The 19,185-nt window shown below is 49.3% G+C and overlaps 1 protein-coding gene across 1 annotated transcript in view; it reads left to right on the top strand.

The window, feature by feature from the left end:
• The window catches only part of LOC111157527 (LARGE xylosyl- and glucuronyltransferase 1), a 566,731-nt gene that overhangs the window by 418,086 nt on the left and 129,460 nt on the right, over window positions 1-19,185 (top strand). The window contains exon 7 of the mRNA XM_022519012.1: window positions 14-118. Within this exon, the coding sequence (XP_022374720.1) occupies window positions 14-118 (105 nt within the window). The remainder of the gene's footprint in view (window positions 1-13; window positions 119-19,185) is intronic.

Here is a 19,185-nt window from a genome sequence, read left to right on the forward strand (position 1 = left end):
CTGTACTTTCCAGGTCAGCAGGTCCTGGGCTTGGTGGAGAACCAGAGTGACTGGTACCTGGGAAACCTGTGGAAAAATCACCGCCCTTGGCCTGCGCTCGGAAGGGGCTACAACACAGGTAAATCGTGAGCGTGGCACGTGCGTGGCGGGTGTTTTGGAAGATGACATGAGGGCTCAGTGCTCCTTCCTCTGAGGGAGGAGGCAGGCAAAGCGCAGGAGGAGGCCACCTGGCTGCCTGAATTCTGCAGCGGACGGTCCGTACGCGACTGACCTTCTAGTTCTTTCTTAGAGCCGCACCTACAAGCACAGAGTGGTCAGACCCTGGCTGGCAGTGGCAGTCTCACCAAAAAACCTTTCTCCTGACTAACCTTGAGACCTAGATCCCGTTGGGCTTTTTTAGGAATATGACCTGTAGGTTCCTTGGCCCTATTTGATACAGAGATGGTTCTGCCGTGACCAAGAACCGCTCTGTTCTTCGTCAGATGTTTCCGCTTCTCAGCACCACAGAAATTTATTTTCCTCACATTCCGTGTCCGTGTTAGGCTCGCTGGTCTGTGCTCACCGTAGGCATTCAGGATTCATCGGGATTCAAACTTCTTGTACAGGGGGGAAAGTAGCGGATGTCCTGTTAACTCTGAAAGTCTCTGGTCAGCAGTGACGTAACTTCTGCTAATATCTCAGTGGCAAAAGCATCCCTGTGAATATCATTCATTCATTCATTCATTCATTCATTCCGTACTCAGCAGCTGTGTCTGGAGTAGTTAGGGTGTCCTAGACCCTGTGCCACGTGTGCCACATACGGCCCATGCCCTCACAGAGCGTATCGATAAGAAACGAGAGCGGCCTCCCTCTCCTTAAGCTCTGGCCTGCCAGTGTTTGGTTTTCACCGTGCTTCTGGATCCTTCTGCGCTTTCCCTTTCATCATCCTCTTTGCCACTGCTTTGGCAGCCTGTTCTCAAAGGATGCAGACGTGTGATCTGTGTCGGGACTGGAACTTGGAGCTCAGGGAGCAGTAGGTTTGGTCAGGCCCAGAAGAACTGGGACCTGGCATCTGAGACCAGCTGTCCTGGGGTGGGGCAGGTGTCTGGGGATGGTGCCACCCATAGGGTTCTGGAGCTAAGGCCAGCCTAAAGTCAACGTTGAGAGCTGAGGGTAAGACTCCAGAGAGGTCAGGTGCAAATACAGGGGCCCCAGAGGCCAAACGGAAAATGGAAGACAGTCAAGCTTCCAGAGGTGAGAGTTCAGACAAGGGGTCATTGTGGAGTCAAAGCTGGAGGAGGACAAGGAAAGAAAAGTTCAGAGTCAATGTCCTGAGGAGCCAGACAGATGCCATTCAGGGAGCCCCGTGAAGGCCATCCTTTGAGATGGGGGACATGCCTTAGCTGACATTTGCCAGAACATCCAGGCATCCTCACTCTATGGAATTTTTCCCTGGGACACCTTCCAGACTTAACAGCCCAGAGGGGTTGCAGTGGAAGAATTTGAACCAGCAACCTTCCACCCACCTCCTGGAAGTGCCCCCCAGGGCCACCAGCTATGCTGGACACTAACGCTTGAGTTGCTGGACGCTGAGGAAGTCTGAGCAGCCCCCAAGAGGAGCCAGGCCACTCTGAGCAGCAGCTCTCCGTTAGCTGGTCTAGACGTATTTTAATAATGGCTAAGGCAGTGTCTCAGCGTCCTAGCCGAGCAGGCACCGGGAGCTTTCTGGGTGTTAATCTTATTTTATCCTCTCACTAACCCACCAGGCAGGTGCTATTCTTATCTCTACTTTGAACACCGGAAACTCACATTGAGAGAGGTTGAGGCTCTAGTCTGATCGGTAAGGAGGCTGCCTTGTTCATGACTAACCTCCCTCCCTTGAACTTCAGTGGTTTCAGGATCAAGAATACCATCAAACGTGGACTCTGTCTTTGAAGCATCTGGAGGGGGCCTAGGATTTGGCCCCCTAAGAAAGCCTCCAGGATGTTTCTGGAACAGGAGGGTCTGCTCTGAAAGGTGGCACTCTGTTTCACCTCCCAGCAAACCCTCTCGGGGGCTTTCTTGGTGCACTTGAGGCTGGACCTTTAGGAACCCACTGCGGGGCTAATAAGATGTGCCCTCCCGCCCCTGCCCAACCCCATACTTTCCTTTGGGCAGCGAATTATCAGGCCATGTTGATCTTTTGCCAAAGCCAGGATTCCTAACACATCTCCTCCAGGCTCCTGCAAAGCTGGAGACCCCCATGTTTGTTGGGTGAGAGAAGGGAAATCGCAGGTAAACCCTGGTGTGTGTTGAGTCTGTTTTCCTCCCAGAATAATAGACAACGTCACGCAGATACCCTGCGTTGAGACATGGTTTTCGGCGTAAACCACACACACTGGTTATCAGTCCGGGTTTGCAGGCAGAAGAGAAATGGGGCACACGGGGAATTTATTATGTCAAAAATGACACGTCCCCTCCTGCCTCTTCCGTTTGACTTCAGCACTAGGTCAGGAGACAGACAAGGATCTAAACCACCTCCAGTCCCCGACGTGCGATGCCAAAGGCAGTGAGTTACTTCCCTTGCCCACTGGTACTTAAAGTGCAGAGCCGATGAGGAAAGCCCTGTTAGAAATGATGTGTCCATTTAAATAAGCCAGTGACACCAAGTGATCATTATAAAAGGATTTATGCGACATCAGAATGCACTGGCTTTCGTGATGGGGATTTGTTATTTTAAGACTCAGAATCGTACCACACGTCGGCGCATGAGTCATGCAACACTTAGATTCTCATGGAAATTGAGCACTCTGTGGGGAGGGCGTCCGCTTGCCCTAAATCCCAGCACGCAGCAGGCCTTCCGAGAAGGGGTCTCTCCAGCGAAGCCCCGAACTGAGCCTTCAGCTTGGGGTGGGCAGACGCTGGGAGATCCACATTGCTGGAATCGCCATTCAGCCACTAAATGTCCACATAGGTTTAGCCAAGGTGGTTTACCTCCTTGAGTTCACCTCCTCATTCTCTGCCTTGTACGATAGGATAACAGAGCCCAGGATGGGGGAATTAACAAGGTAAGTAGGTCAACAAGCCAGCCTTTATAGCCACAAAACAAGGGCGCAGTATACCTCCGTCTCTGTCCTCTTGGGCTTTTTCTGCTACCCATCCTCTCAGGGAATGGAATCCATTCTCTGCTCTAAAAATGGTGGTTATATGAAGTTTGCTAAGGTCTTCAAAGCCCTCAGGTCAGAAAAAAACAGAACAAAACACTAAGCTTCTTTGCTTTTCCTTAAATGTAATGCAGCCACCTAGCACTTTTTCTCTTTTTCCCATATCTGGAAAAGGTTGCCTTTTCATATTATTTTAGAAAAAATGATGATTTTTACTTCATATATCAGCTTCCTGACTGTGTTTTACTTTAAAAATCCCCAGGAAAAAAAAAAAGGCATAAAATGTTCAAGTTGAAAAATCTGCCTTTGAGAAGCAACTATATCACTTTTCGGCTTTGTTCCTTTTGGACAACTACTCCAGCTCTCTGAGACTTGGGTTTCTTTCTGTGAATGGAGAATAATAAGCCCAGCTCCACCCCCCAGCCCTTTGGTGGAGGCTCCTCGGCGGTAATGTAACTTCAAGAGCCTGATAGACCAAAGTGCATTAGGAAGGTGGTTGTGGCATTTATTTCTCTTCCTGACCACAGCTTAGCTAGGCAACTATTTGCAAGTAATTTAGATTCGTCCCCATTTATCAAGTTCAACTGCACCCACCAGTCATGAGAGCTGATGCTTGACTCTGCATTATCTTCATTAATTCCTTGAATTGTCTTGCACAGTAGACATTCCCCTGGAAACAGCCAGCCAGCTTCCTCCTTCCTCTTCCTGGTTTTCCTTCCTGGTCCGCTAGCACAAAGCCCACAGGGCCTTAAAGATTACAGAAGATCTGCTCGCCATCTTCTACCTGCTCCCCTCCCTTCTTACCTGAGCTGTGTACCACTTAATTCCATCTTCACAGAACTGCTAAAGCCATAGCCTGGCTCAGGGCCCTCACCATAAACGTTCAGGTGGACTTAAAGGGCACCTCCCCCAGCCTCGCTCGGAGATGGGATCATCCCCGACCGCTCTGTCCATCCATCATCTAGGTGCAGGAAGCTGTCATTCACCAGCATTCAGCAGTTTGCAAGATTTTTTTTTTTTTTTTTTAAACAAGATTATGACAGGCCTCATTAAGATTCAGCCCACTTCAGTTCCTGCGTTGATGGTGAAAATCTTAAAAACAAACACCAGCCAAGAAGAGAAGGGGAAGGAAAGCTACAGGTAGCCGGTGACCGGAGATGATGGGGTAAGGGAAGGCAAGCCAGGGGAAAGGAGATGGCTGCCCTACGGAGAGGTGTGTTCACGTACAGTCCCAAAGGTTACTCAAGGACGAGATGCGTCCTCCCCGAATTGAAGGACATCATATTAACCAGAGGATGTGGTTTAAGAAACTGTTTAAAAATAAAATGTATCCCATTCCTTTCAGTCTCCAAACTAGGCCAGAGAGACAGATGGAGACCTGGCTCTCCAGGGAGGGAGGAAGGATTTCTCTAAGAATCCTTATCCACAGAACAATAAAATGGGGACATTCAAGGACTGACTCACCTCTGTGGCTGGAGGAAAGTGGAGAAAGAAGCCAGACACCATGGCGATTCCGTGGCAGGGATTCAAAAGGAGCCTACATCTGGCCATTTGCCAGAGAACTGCTAAACACACAGCTCTCGTGAGCTGATCGCAAGTGTGGGATGCAAGCTGACCCTTTGCTGTGCCCCCAACATCCAGTTTTCTGCAGCCCTAGGCAACTATGTCCATTTCCCAGAACCCTCCTTGTCTCTTGGCCCAAGAACCAAGAACTGTTTATGCTCTAAAGGAGTATCGTCCCTGGATGATTTCTGTCTGTAATAATTGCATCCAGAGAAACTAGCTTTAGGTGTAGTTCATTCATTCAGCACCTGCTCCTGAATGCCTACATTCTGGGTAGAAAAAGATTTTTTAAAAATGAGTGCTATCAAGAACCTTTCTTTAAGAAGATTGTAGTTTCATCAAGAAGAGTTTACATATCCCACAAATGAACTTGGTGTGACTCGAGTCCCTGGAATGATCGAGATTCAGAGTTGAATGCCAACCTTGCAATAAACCCAGACCGGCATTTTCTAGACTGATTCCATAAGGCATTGCAAGAGATGTCGCTATGTTTTTAGAAACTGTGGACTGATAACATTGAGAAATCTGCACCCTGTATCCTTCCCTTAGAGCTTCAAGTTGCATATTGGTGTATTAGAGATCCTGGAACGTCCGAGAGTAAGGGAAGCCGTCCAACCCAGCAGCACCTCCCACTCTCACTCAATCCTAGAGCTATGGAAATAAGTTGAAGGGGGGAGGAAAAAAAAAAAGAAACCTCCTGCACTAATTCTGGGGACAGGGATTATCACTTTTTGAGCTCTGTATCCCAAGCGCGTGTCACAGAAGAGCTGAAATAGAGTTTGTAGAATAAGCCCAGAGAAAAATGCTTGGCATTCGAGGAATGGTTCTCTCACGGCTTTGTACAATATTCGTGTAAGGATGGAGACCTGTTCTTACTGCTCCTTCTAGGTCAGCATCCTGTGTGTCATTGCATGTCCGAAGCCAGTCACCAGCCCTCCAAAACCTTCTTCCCGAATGAGGGAATTGTGTGGATGACCTTCCGCCAACCAGATTGGATGGCCATTTCTGGGTAGCTCCAGCTTTGCTCTGTGGGGGCGACGCTCTGACCTGAATGATATGCTCTGGATGTTATCAGATCGTCAGAGGTTCATGCCTCCAGCTGTACACTCAGTCCACTCTTCTGAATCATTCAGAATGTCTACTTAGAACGTTAGCTTTAGGCCCTAACCCAGAGAAAGTGCATCTGCATCTCTGGAGATGAGGCCAGCTCAATGTTACTTTAAACATGCTCCTTTGGGGCATCTGGGTGGCTCATTTGGTTGTGTGTCTGCCTTTGGCTCAGGTCATGAGCGCAGAGTCCTGGGATCGAGCCCCGCATCAGACTCCCTGCTCAGTGGGAAGCCTGCTTCTCCCTCTCTCTGCTGCTCCCCGTGCTTGTGCGCTTGTGCTCTGTCTCTCTGACAAATAAGTAAAATCTTGAGCCATGCTCCCTGCATGATTCTGATGCATGCTAAAGTTTGAGAAGCAGCCTCCTGGTACACTTTCATTGCCATTTGCTCATCAGGTTCAAATTGAACTTGAGTTCAGCTGAAAAGCACCCTGAATGACTGCTCAGCCAAAGGTTGCCCATTCTGTGCCTCTGCCGTAGATTTATTGACCCTAAAGCACGGGCTTTATATTTATCTCTGGTCAAGTTTTATCTGATTTAGACCAATCTCTGTCCCATTTTATTTGACTTCATTTGAGTCCTCAACTTCAGGTCATCCACAAAAAATAATGAAAATGCCTTCTGTTCATTCTGCCAGGAGCCCTTCCCTCGTTTTTGTAACAGATGTTTTGAATGCCTTTTTTACAATCATGGAATAAAATTCAAGGGTTACCTGTATTGCACTGTCTATAAATATAATTTCAAAAAAAAATCGATATAGTGCCCTGGCTATAATTTAAAGAAGAAATTAAAGAAAGTTCATTTACTATAAAATAATACTAACTTCATGTGTAATGGTTGAGGCTTGGTGGCAGCGGACGGCCAGTGGAGCGGTCTGGGGCTTCCGTGCCTATTTTCAGGGTAGAATCGTCTTCAGTGTGATGCCGCCAATGCAAAATGGGACCTAGATTCTCCCAGTGCTGTGTGCTGTCTGTGAGGTGCTTTCCCAGAGTGGTGAACATCTCTTGGCAGATGATCAAAGAGTAAGAAGTATCCTCTTGCCTTGATGTGTATTCTAGGCTCAGTAACCACTAAAACCAGGCAAAACCAGCACGTAGTTTTGTCTGTGAGTAGTATTTGTTCCAGGCTCAGATAATTAGAACATCTATATGCAGCCATAATACAGATGTCCAGGGGGACACATGGGATGTGGGAATATTCTTCACGGGAGTAGCCTGTCCTGGAAAGAGGTCCTGCCCACCCCACCCCCCGCCACCCCAGCGAACCATGAGTTCAGGGCATTGCAGATGTTGAGCAGATGGACCTCAATGCAAAGCCGTGACCCGCTCAAGATCTCCCTCAAGGTCGGTGTCATTGAAGAAGACCGTGCTCCCTGCTGGGAGGGAGTTCGGCAGGCTGGTCCAGTCTGTGTAGTCGTCCTGCCTCCAGCTGCTTCTCTCCACTTACCCTTCTCCTAAGGTTCGGTGGAGTTACCCAGAGCTTGTCTACTTCATATCCTGAACCAGAATCTCCTCTGGCCTTGCTTCTGCCTTCTAAGTTCCCAGCAGAAATCCACACCCTCTTCTACCCAATAACCACATACATAGATACCGAAGTGGAAGAAAGTGAACAGTACGTCCCAGACTCTCTTCTGGGGTCTTGCCCCGCTCAGTTCCCTGCATGTCACTGATTCTCTTGAGCTTCTGTTCATATATGAGATGGGGATGGCCAGGTCTACTTCACAGAGGATGCGGGGGTGGGAGGGGGGAGAAGCACAGAACATACTACAAGACGAGGTTTGGCATGTAGTCGGCGCTAAGTCCGTAGGAGTAGCTGCCTTTCATCACTACTTAAAAGGTGGACTAAGGGACTGCAGGTGTCCGGCCTCCTCCCACACTGGTCACCCTATGCTCCTGGATCTCCTGTTTCATTTTTCCTTTTAAAAGACAGTATGCTCTGGAGACAAACAGTCATGGGTTTGAATGCCAGCTCCCTCGGGTTCTGGCTCCATGATATCTGGCGGCCAGTAATCTTTATTTATCATATCAGGAATTCGAAGAGTTCCCACCTCACAGGATTGCTTTGAGGACAAAATGAGATTATATTTTATAAAGTGCATGGGACGATCTCTGGAACAATAAATGTCAAATATTAGTGCTTTCCTTTGATATTTGAGGTTCCCAAAGAGGGAAGACACTTGTGGCCCTTGAGCATCTTTTTTTTTTTTTTTTAAAGATTTTATTTATTTATTTGACAGAGGGAGAGAGAGATCACAAGCAGGCAGAGAGACAGGAAGAGAGAGAGGGGGAAGCAGGTTCCCTGCCGAGCAGAGAACCCGACGTGGGGCTCGATCCCAGGACCCTGGGATCATGACCTGAGCCGAAGGCAGAGGCTTTAACCCACTGAGCCACCCAGGTGCCCCTTGAGCATCTTTTGATAGTAACCCTGTCTTTTGTCCATTGAAGAGATCTGGGCCTGTGCCCTCCCTCCCCAGCCCCAACCATCCCATTGGTTCATTTACTGGACATTTCATCCATAGGCACCCAGCAGCTGTGACCTGCCAGGCAGTGTTCTAGGCCCAGGGGATGCCACAGACCAAGACCAAAAAGAGCCCAGTTTGTGGGAGGTCGTCTCTTTTTTTTTTTTTTTTTTTTAAGATTTTATTTATTTGACAGAGAGAAATCACAAGTAGGCAGAGAGGCAGGCAGAGAGAGAGGGGGAGGAAGCAGGCTCCCTGCGGGGCAGAGAGCCTGACTCGGGGCTCGATCCCAGGACCCTGGGATCATGACCTGAGCCGAAGGCAGAGGCTTTAACCCACTGAGCCACCCAGGCGCCCCGGGAGGTCGTCTCTTATTGTGGGGGAGAAGCAGTCCCCATCTCACATGCCGGGGTGCCCCTGAACCTGCCCAGCTCCAGCCATCCTGACTTCTCTGCTGCTCCTTGAGAACACCTGTTTCAACCTGGGGGCCTCTCCAGCTCCGCCATCTCTCCCTGCTTTATGCTCCTCCGTAGTGGTAATTGCCATCTGACCTGCGATAATTTCCCTCATTTTTTCTTTTTAATTTTCTGTCTCTTTCCATGAAGATTCAAGTTCCTCAAGGGTAGTAATTTCTATTAATTTGCTTGCTTTATCTCCCGTCCCTAGAATCATGCCTGGTGTATATTAGGCGTTGCATAAGTATTGTTGTTGAATGAAATGGATAACTTGGGAGGATGACAAATGTTTTGGAAACAGTAACCTAGAGCAACGGCTATCAACAGGGATATTTGGCTCCCAAGGGTACATCGGCAGTGTTCAGAGACCTATCTGGTGGTCACAGTGAGGGTGATGCTCCCGGCACTTACGGGGTAAAAGCCAAAGCGTATAGTCAAACACCCCACAGTGCACGGGAGGGTCCCCTGTAACAAAGAACATCTGGCTTAAAACGTCGACATCTCTGAGTTTGAGAAGTCCTGACATAATGTGATGTGCTGGGAAGCCTAGGAGGGAATTGGATTCTTCTAGAAAGAGCCGTTTGTCTGGGGGAAGGGTTCTCCACGAGGACGGCATTTGAGCTGCAGACCTGGAAATCAGCATCCATGCTGAGATCTAGAACAGGATTCCAGAGAGAACGGCAAGCACAGCCAAGGTCCCGAGCAGGACTGGAGAGGGATGTTCTTGTTGCTCTCACGTGGTCATGCCCCACCCTCCCTGGGCAGAGACATCAAGCAGACATTCTCCAAGCTTCGGCTGATGAACCCATCTCTGGGCCATTCCTGACCCTGCGGCGTCTGGCCCCGCCCCTAAAATCTAGTGATGCTCAAATCAGAGTCTTCGAGTGTGCCCTTTCAGAATGCCGTCGGATTCTTCCCTCCGTGCCCTTGGAGCTGTGCCTCACGTTAACACGCTTTGGAGCCACGCACCTGGTCCCATTCTCCTGCCTGAGGTCTAGGGTTTGTAGAGATCCACTAGCCCAGAGAGAAATCATGGCAAAGTGTGGCATCTCTGGAAGGGAGTTGGCCTGGGCCTCTCGTGGCTACCCCTCCAGGCCCCTGGCCCCTAGGCTTCCTTGCACACTCTCTTTTAGCCACAGCGGCCTCCTGACTGTGGCCCAGGTGCATTCTCACCGCCAGGCCTGGGCCCCCTGCCTGGACTGCTCTTCCTGTTACCGCCTCCCGTACTCAGCTCAGTTGTCCTCCCCCCTCGATGGGCATACTTGGCCATCTTCTCCAAAGGATATCCTTTCTTCATGGCACTTTCCTTTTTTTTTTTTTTTTAAGATTTTATTTATTTATCTGAAAGAGAACACAAGAGGAGGGAGGGTCAGAGGGAGAAGCAGACTCCCTGCGGAGCAGAGAGCCCGATACAGGACTCCATCCTGGGACTCCAGGATCATGACCTGAGCCAAAGGCAGTCACTTAACCAACTGAGCCACCCACGTGCCCCGCACTTTTCATCAATGTTAGAAAATAGACATTTTTGATTATTGAACTACTGCCTGTTGCAGTAGGCAGAAGGGGCCCCGAAAGATGCCCATACCCTAGTCTTTGGAGCCTGTGATTCTGTGATGTTACGTGGCAAAAGAGACTTTGCAGCTATAATCACAGACCTTGAAACAGGGAGATTATCCTGGCTTATCCGATGGGCCCAAAATCTAATCATGGGAGTTCTTAAAAGCAGACTCTTCCTCCACCTGTTCCAGGATGGGGAGTTGGAGGGATTTGAAGCTCGAGGAGGAGTCTTCATTGCCACTGCCGGTCTGAAGACAGAGAGGACAGTGTGACAGGGAAAGCTGGTGGTCTTCAGGAGCTAACCTGCGCGAGGAAGAGGGGCGCTTAGTTCTACAAGCACAGGGAAAGCTCTCAAATATTTGTTGAGTGAATAAATGAATTCCAGCTTTCGTCCCTCCCGCCTTTCTGGACGTGGAAGACAACTCGGAAAGTTGCTGGTGGGAAACAGCCCGTGTCCCCTGGTCTTTACAGCATCTGCCCATTCCGTAGGCACACACTCGGCAACTGGCAGGTGCCTGGCATCGGGCCCTCCCCTAGGACCAGAAGCTAAAATCAGGTGTGGTCTCTGCTTGTACCACCATTCCTCCCACCCCACGTGGTCACCACAGACTTAAAGTAGGAGCTTGGGGAAAAATGCGGTGTCGCTGGGTGCTGGGATGGACGGGTGTGCCCACAGCCCCGGGAGCCTGGGGGCGGCCTGCTTCCATGCAATAAGAAAAGCACCAGCCAAGAGGACCGGAAGGTGGGGACGTGGAGGTGCACCTTCCAGGCCAACGGAGCAGGAGCCCCCCAGCCCAGGTACAGAGAACAGCACGTAGTTCGGGCCATTAGTTTAGTTGAAGGTGTGACTTGTAGAGTATGTGCCCTGTATATGGGGAGTGGTGAAGGGCCCACATTCCGACCCCATCAGTGGCCAGACAGCGATCGCTTGGCAAATCCCTTCACCTTTCTTTTTTTCTTTCTTTCTTCTCTTTTTCTTTTTCTCTTTCTTTCTTTCTTTCTTTCTTTCTTTCTTTCTTTCTTTCTTTTCCTTTCCTTTCCTTTCCTTTCCTTTCCTTTTCTTTCTTTCCCTGACTTTCTTTCTTTCTTTCCCTGACTTTCTTTCTTTCTTTCTTTCTTTGCCTGACTTTCTTTCTTTCTTTCTTTCTTTGCCTGACTTTCTTTCTTTCTTTCTTTGCCTGACTTTCTTTACTGGTAAGATGGGAGTGTCAGTACCCACTCCGAGGGTGGCTGGAAAGATGAAATGAATGGAGAATGCCTGGTGAACGGGGTGGAGGGGGGCACTCGGTAAATGGTGGCTGAGACTCCTGGCAGAGGGGTACAGGGCGCGGGGGCGGCAGGGAGGCTGGGAACTTAGGTGGGGCCGGTGCCTGAAGGCTACAGGGCCCATCCAGCATCACCGGCAGCCTGGATGGTTTTAAACAATACACAGCTTCCCTTGGGGCTGTATGGAGAAAACAAGCACCCTCTCCCTTTTCGGCGTCCCCATCCATGTCTCGTCCCTGAGCCGAATTCTCATCTCGGCACTGGGGCTGCACCCTGTTCAGACGCTTTGCAGAAGTGCCCATCTTCAGGCCCAGGCACTTACCCCACCACGTTGCCTTCGGGGGCTCTGGGTTCTGTGTAGTACACTAGCAAGGCAGCCAGGAGAGGGACCCCTGCCGACCGGACCTGATGGAGTGGGGGGCTCTCCTTTCCCTGAGCCCCTAAAACGTTTTCCTAGCTGCTTCCTGAAAACATGGCCAGATTCCTCATCCCCCGCCCTCCTGAGCAAAAGCCACGGTTCTGGAAGAGTTCCTCTGGCAAGATCCCTTTCTTCATCCCCCAGCCCCACCCCCCAGGGCACAGCCTCACGGGAGAGTGAGTGTGTTTAATTTACGGCTTCTGGAAGCTGACCTTCAACGCAAGAAGACTTGCTCCCCCGACCTCTCTCATTCTGAGATCTTCCCCTCCCACCCCAACTATTTTCCTTATACGTGATTCTGTTTCCTGGGTAGCTCGGACAAGAATCTCATGGTTTTTCTCCTCTCTTTGCTGAGTAAATCACAAAGAGAAACCAAAAGCAAAATTATCCATGCCCCGGGGTCTTCTCCTGTGAACTGAGAGTAATAATGCTGTCCTAGTCCATTCAGGCTGCTGTCACAGAATCCCAGAGACGGGGTAGCTTATAAATAACACAGATTTACTTCTCACGGTTCCCTAGGCTGGAAAATCCAAAGTCAGGGGTGTCAGCAGATTGGGGGTCTGGTGCCGACCCCACTTCCTGGCTCACAGATGGCCATCTTTCTGGCTGTGTCTTCCCACACCCCCCGCCCCCATGGCAGAGAAGACAAGGGAGCTCAGTGGTTCGTCTCTTATAATGGCGTTAATCCCACTCATAAGGGCCCTTCTGTTTTGACCTGATCACCTCCCGAAGGCCCTCCCATCCTCATACTGTCGCACTGGGGATGAGGCTTCACTGTAGGAACTGGGGGAGCACACATTTCAGTCCATCATAAATGCCTTCCCTGGAATGTCACCACATTGCTGAGAAGGCTAAAGGGTGCAGATCTGTAGAGCTGAACAGAGTTATCGGTGCTTCCTGACGTCGAGCACCATCACCAGCCCTCTCCCACTTGCTTCATGACATACGGCCCCTTGCTTCTCCGGCCCAAGCACCATGTGTTGTCCTCAGCTTCCTTGCAGCCATTCCTCATTGTACCTGCAGCTGGAAAACCTCCTCCCTCATCACCAGGGCTTCCTACACCTTGATGTTTGAGAGGGCTGTCCGGGATCCGAAAGTCCCAAGTCACGATACCGCATCAGGGTGTTTCAGGGCGGAAGTGGCGATACTGCTCTAAGGTGTACGCACAGCGTGTATGTATAAAAAGTCCGTATTTGGGCACATAGCAGGGACTTCATAAACTATTCCTTTTTGCAAAACCTGGCACACAGTAGTCCTTTCAGAAAGAGTGGGTCAGTTGCTGGAACATTCCATTACAGCCTCTGCCAGGTGCTAGAAGAGTGCTAGATTACTGCCAAAGAATCGGATCCCTCTGTTTTTATCTTAAACTGCATGTAAAAAAGCATTCAGACAGCCATCCACCTCCGCGTTTGTTGTAAAGGACAGACGGTATAGGAATGCCATCATGTGCCAGAGCCATGGCTTGGGAGAGCCTGTGGTTAAATTTTCAGGAAATAACCAGGTCTGGTTGTTAGGCACAACTGCTGTTAAAGATCAAGATCGATAAACTTGCCATTATGTAAGTTATTATTTTTAAAAGATGTAAGTACTCAGGGCACTGGGTGGCTCAGTGTGTTAAAAAGGTATAAGTACTCAAAAGTCATTACTTCCTAATCATTTCACTGTTATATGTGTTGGGAAGGTTATTTACATCTGCTGTGTTGAGATGGTAGAGACCCTGTATCGGGATGTGCCACCACCTGTCTCTTCCCCCGCCCCACCCTACCCGTGACACTGCAGTCATTGGTTGAGGTCTGCCACGGTGGGGGTTACTCACACCCTGTAAATGGGCAAACACTAAAAATCAGAGCTTTTCTTTCGGAGATGCCATGATCAAGCGTTTACCAGCTCCCCGCTGAGAAACAGTAATATACGAACCCCCCCCCATCATATTCCCCCGCGTTGAACACCATTAGCGGTTGGCAGTGGATTTGTGGCTTTCCTCCTCCTGTTCAATTACTTCTAGTCATGCACACACCTCCTCTTTAATTGTTAGGTGCTCTACCTACTTGAAAATACGAAGCTGGGTCTCTGCGTTGGTACATAAAGTTGTGTTTTCTTTTGAAGAGCTGCATGGTTTTTCCATTTGATGAACATGCCATAATTTATCTCATTTCCTAATGGTATTTTTAGATGCTGGGCTCTCCCCCACCATTTACAAACAACATCTCCCATAAACATCCTTTATATTTATCTCATTTGCCTATGCAAGTAGGTGTACACGATGGATTTTACTCCAACATTTACAGATATTTTAAATTTTTACAGATTAGAAAATGCTAAATGTATTGGTCAGGTGAAATCAGAGATAATTTTTAAAAGTAAATTTGTGAAAAATCGACCATGTATGTGTGCTTTATTTTCTGTGCTGGGAGCTCAGTCCGTATCTTACAGGAGACTCAGTATCTGGCAGAGTAGCTATTTAATAGGAACTTGCTATGGGCTGAATGTGCCCTGTCCCCAGATTCAGCAGTTGAAGCCTTAACCTCATGTGATGGTATTCGGAGATGGGGCTTTTGAGTGATAATTAGGTTCAGATGAAGTCAAGAGGGCGGGGCCCTCATGCCAGGGTTGGTGCTCTAATAAGAGAAACCAGAGGGCTAGCTCCAGTGCCCTCCCCCTCCCGCCTCCCCTCCACCTTCCATGGGAGGACACAGCGAAAAAGTCCTCTAGGAGCCAGGGGGAGAACCCTCACCAGGAAGCAGTCTTGCCAGCCACTCTGCCTGGATCTTGGACTTCTAGCCTCCAGAACTGTGAGAAAATAAATGCCCATGGCTTAAGCCACCCAGTCTGTAGCATTCTAATCCAAAACCTAATTGTAGCTTTCTTTAATTCAGGTAGGTGGTCTCCAACTAGGAGGTCCAGCTCAGTCTTTCAAGCCCTGAATCGCAAACCAGTGGCCCAGAGGAGCAGAGCCCTTTCCGTACTGTGAGTCACTTTGCCTCGCTCTGGCATTTCCACACTGGGGCTAAGTGTATTGACCGGGCCTATTCGTGGACACGAAAGGTGGTCATTTTCTGAAGCTGTTTCTGCCCTGCTCTGGCAGCCCATGGAACGTCAGCTCTTCCTCTGTCCCGCACTCAGGCCTTAGCAAGAGCTAGCAGGAGCTATGACCCAGACACCTGTGTTGTTTCGTTGTAGAGGAAGGGAAGGAAAGGAGGATAGGATCCTAAATCTTCCCTGCCATCAAGAAAATAATCTGGCATTCACGCCGTGCACGGTTTCCTTGAAGACATATTTATGGTGGGAGGCATCTGATTTCCTTGAGGCCTCTCAGGTACACGGTACCCATCTCTTCGGGTCAGTTCAGGCTTCACTGCACTAGCTCACATAATCCCCATTTCAAAGAGGAGCTGATGAAGGTGCCGAAAGGATAGCTGACTGCAGAATTAGCAGAGCCAGTAAACGACAGAGCCCCGTGCTTGAGCCTGCTTTCCAGTCACCTCTCTGGCCTTCAGTGCTTGAGATTGATAGAGCAGTTCCTGGGGGAGATGGTCCAGCCCCTTCCCCAATAACACAACAGGACAGCCAGAGACCATCTTATACCCTTGTGCCATCTGTGTCTCTCGGGCCACGTGTCAGGTTAGTATCGCCCGCTAACGTTCGATGAGCATTTACTCTGTGCCCAGCCCCTTGCTAAGTGCATTTCGTGCTTTATCTCATTTCCTTCTCACGACATCCATTATAAATCTGCACAGTTATTCAAAATCTCGCTTTAGAAGAGGACTTCAGAGTCATAACCGCACATTGGAATCCCCTGGGGGAGATCTTAAGCACCCCGATGTCCAGGGCTTACCTCAAACCAGTTAGAAGCTCTGATGCGGGCGTCGGAGAGTTCCTTGTGTTAACTGTGTGAGATGATGGAAGTGCTAATTATCTAGATCTTGGTGACCATTTTCAGTGTATGTGAGTATTGAATCATCCCATCGAATGCCTTATGTCTACACAATTTTGTGTCAATCTCTCAATAATGTTAAACATTTAAAAACCTAGAAACAGTTCCCAAAGATTATAATGCCTAAGTGCCCGATGGAGGAAGTGCTTGGACTACAGGGAAGAAGGGGGCGTGGAGATGCACCCCCAGTGGTTTATTTGAACCCCCGTCATCGCCTGGTTTATGACCCATTACCCTGTTCCTTCCCCGGGACTGACAGATCCCAGCAAAGATGCCAGTGACATTAGAAAGAGAGACTGGCCTCCCAGTCTTCCCGTTTCCTTGAAAGCCATTGCTGTCATCCCCCTTTATGCTGAAACGTCCCCCCCGCATGCTCCCGAGCCCTCAGTTGCCAGATGTCCCCGTAGACTGTATTTGACATTTCCACCCAGCAGGTCAGTTGTATTTTAATCAGAGCGGCACGGAAGATCCCGAATGGGGTAGCAGGGTCCTCGGGGACTGTTCCAAGTGAAGGCCATCGCAGCTCGGACAGTTATCCCAGAGAAATCCCGTCTCTTGGCAGATGTCCTGCTGCCCTGCGGCAGGCTCAGTTTATGAGGCTTCCGTGTGTCCAGCCTGGCCCTGGGGACCCTGCACAGCACAGACAGGCTCATCTTCCAGTATACTCCATGGAGGCAATAAAAGGAGAAGAAAACATGGCCCTTGTCTTCCGCAAACCTTTAAATTGGAGTGGCCAGGCGAATATACTGAGGAAACGTTTATTTCTCAGTCTTACTCTGACTACTTGGTATCTGCCTATGTTTAACCGTGACAGCGGCGAGAGAGGCTGCCCAGTCGAGCCACCACCTGTTTTGGTCTGTCTCTAACTAGCAATGTGGCTTTTTTTGTTTTTGTTTTTGTTTTTTACATTTTTAAATAACTGAGGGGAAAAAAATGAAAAAAGACGAGTACATTTTGTGGCATGTAAAAATCACATGGAGTTCCAGTTCCAGGGTCTCTGAAAGCGTAGCTTAGGATGACTGCCCGCCCTTAAAAGCCACACACATGCTGATCCCCGCCCTCCCGCCACGGAGCTCATGCACCTGTGGTCCTCCTTGGTTATCTCTGATGACTAAGGATCACCCTGGATAATCACTCGCAGGTACAGCTTTTGCTGCACGTCCCCTCCCCCCACTTAAGCCAGGAATGCATTTCCGGGGAGAAATTTCGGCTGGCATTAAACCGATCCTTAGAAGGATCATGCACTCCATCCTTCTTTCTGTTTCATTGAACGCTGGAAACGTTATCAAGGGAAGGACATTCATCACTCTCACCCAAAAGCTTAGACCGGGGTAATTTTGCACTTTTTTTTTTTTTTTTTTTTTTTTTTAATGATTGACACCACAACAAAGCTGGATTAAGTTCTCTCTTCTTTCTCCCCAGCATTCAGTGCGTACCCCGCTAATCCAATTTATAGGAAATCCTCTCCGGTGAACAGGACAGCCTGCAGGTTTGCCCACATCGGGCTGGCAGAGAACAGATAGGCTCATTCATTAGTGTGGGTTCACACCCCAAAGGGTTACTGTGGCCTTCTGCCTGCTGGAGTCACTTTGCCGTAGATACGGGCCTTTGTGTGGCCATGGGAATAACGTTAATAGTGCTGGCTCCCATTTATTGAGCACTTGTTATGAATGTGGTATTTCGAATGGATTATTATCTTGTTTAACTATCACAGCAGCCCGGGAGGGAGGCACTCCTTGCTGTTTCCGTAGTAGATGAGCTGCTCGGGGTCTGTGCTCTTGTAGCTGCTTCTGCCTGATTGCTCCCCCCATATCGGCGTGCCCTGCTCTCTGGCCTCCTACAGGTCTTTGTTTAAAGATCACCTTCTGAAGAGAAGCCTCTGCCGACCATCCATTTAAAATTTCAACAGATCCCCCTCCCGGGCACCCCGATCTCCCATCCTGCGTTACTGTTATCATCAGGCAGCACACTGTACACCCAGCCTTGTGTATTGCCTTTTCTCTCAGCATATAGGCTCGTGAGGACAGTGGCTTCTGTTTTCAGAAGGGGTTCAGGGACATAGACTCTCCCCAGACAGTGGTTGAACGAAAAAATAGATGTAATATCACCATAAACCATCTTACAGACTAGTAAAGAGAAATTCAGAGAAATTAGCGAACATGCCCCAGCTTATGTGGAAAGCAGGATTCAACCTGCATCTCAGACCCTCAAGTCATTACGGTGCTGCACTGCCAGCTCCTGGCCAAACCCAGCTCCTTCTAGAAGTGTGGTTGTGCTAGGAAATAAGACAGAACTGCCGCCCAGGCCATTAAAAGGCTGCCTCGAAGTCAGCTTCAGTGTAACAGGGATTCACGTTAACAGAGGGGCCCTCTCTGGGTCCTCCCCTCCCTAGACACTGTGCTGGTTGTAATGCCACTCTCCAGGGCTCAGCGCAATGCCCAGGCAGATCATTACACTTGTCTTGGGCAGACCTGCTGTGGGTCACAGACTGTTGGAACCGGGGGATGGCAGTCAGACACGTGGCTGCCCTCGGGAGCTCACGGTGTGTGGCACAAAGCACGTATGATGATTTTTCTGTATCTGATGACTGTGGATCTTAAAGTCACAGGTGCAGACTGGGTTGTGGGGGGATTTTTGGCAGCCATTCTGCCTACAAGGCATATCCAACATCAGCTCATCAACATCATCCTGGGAAACACATGGTTTTGGGAGCCAGACGGAACTAGGTTTGACTCTGCATTCTTATTTACTAGCTTCTTAGTGAGTTCCAACTTTTCTGGGATGTTACAAGCAGTAGAGGTAATGGACATGCCTAGCACGGCACCTGGAGTGTGGTAGCGGGCTTAGCCACCCTGGTGAGTTACCAGTGTTGTCATTTATTATCGTTCAGCTTCTGGGCAGTGAATCCAGTGCCCACAGGTCAGTAGGAAGGACTTGGTTTGGGTCTCCCCCAGGTAATAACAATAGTTCATTATTTAATGAAGACTACCCTGTGTGTTAGTCACTGCACGGAGTGTTTTAGGACAATAGTCCTATGAGTCATTATGAAAACCCATTTTACAGAAGAGTAGACTGAGCCACAGAGCAGTAATGAAGTCACTCTACTTGTCCCAGGTCACACAGCTGAGCCAAGAAGCATGGAGCTAACCTGTGGATTGATGTTGGGACCCTTATTCTTCATCCTTATCATGGAGTCCCCACTTGGAGGTAATCCAAGTGGGAGGCTTGAGAGCCATTGCTCTGGAAAGCACCAGAAAGTACCAAAGCCGGAGTCAAGAGACTCGCACAAGCTTCCTGACCTTGG

The sequence above is a fragment of the Enhydra lutris genome, unplaced genomic scaffold, assembly GCF_002288905.1.
Source record: "Enhydra lutris kenyoni isolate GAN:26980312 unplaced genomic scaffold, ASM228890v2 scaffoldscaffold55, whole genome shotgun sequence".
In the NCBI taxonomy this organism is placed as follows: domain Eukaryota; kingdom Metazoa; phylum Chordata; class Mammalia; order Carnivora; family Mustelidae; genus Enhydra; species Enhydra lutris.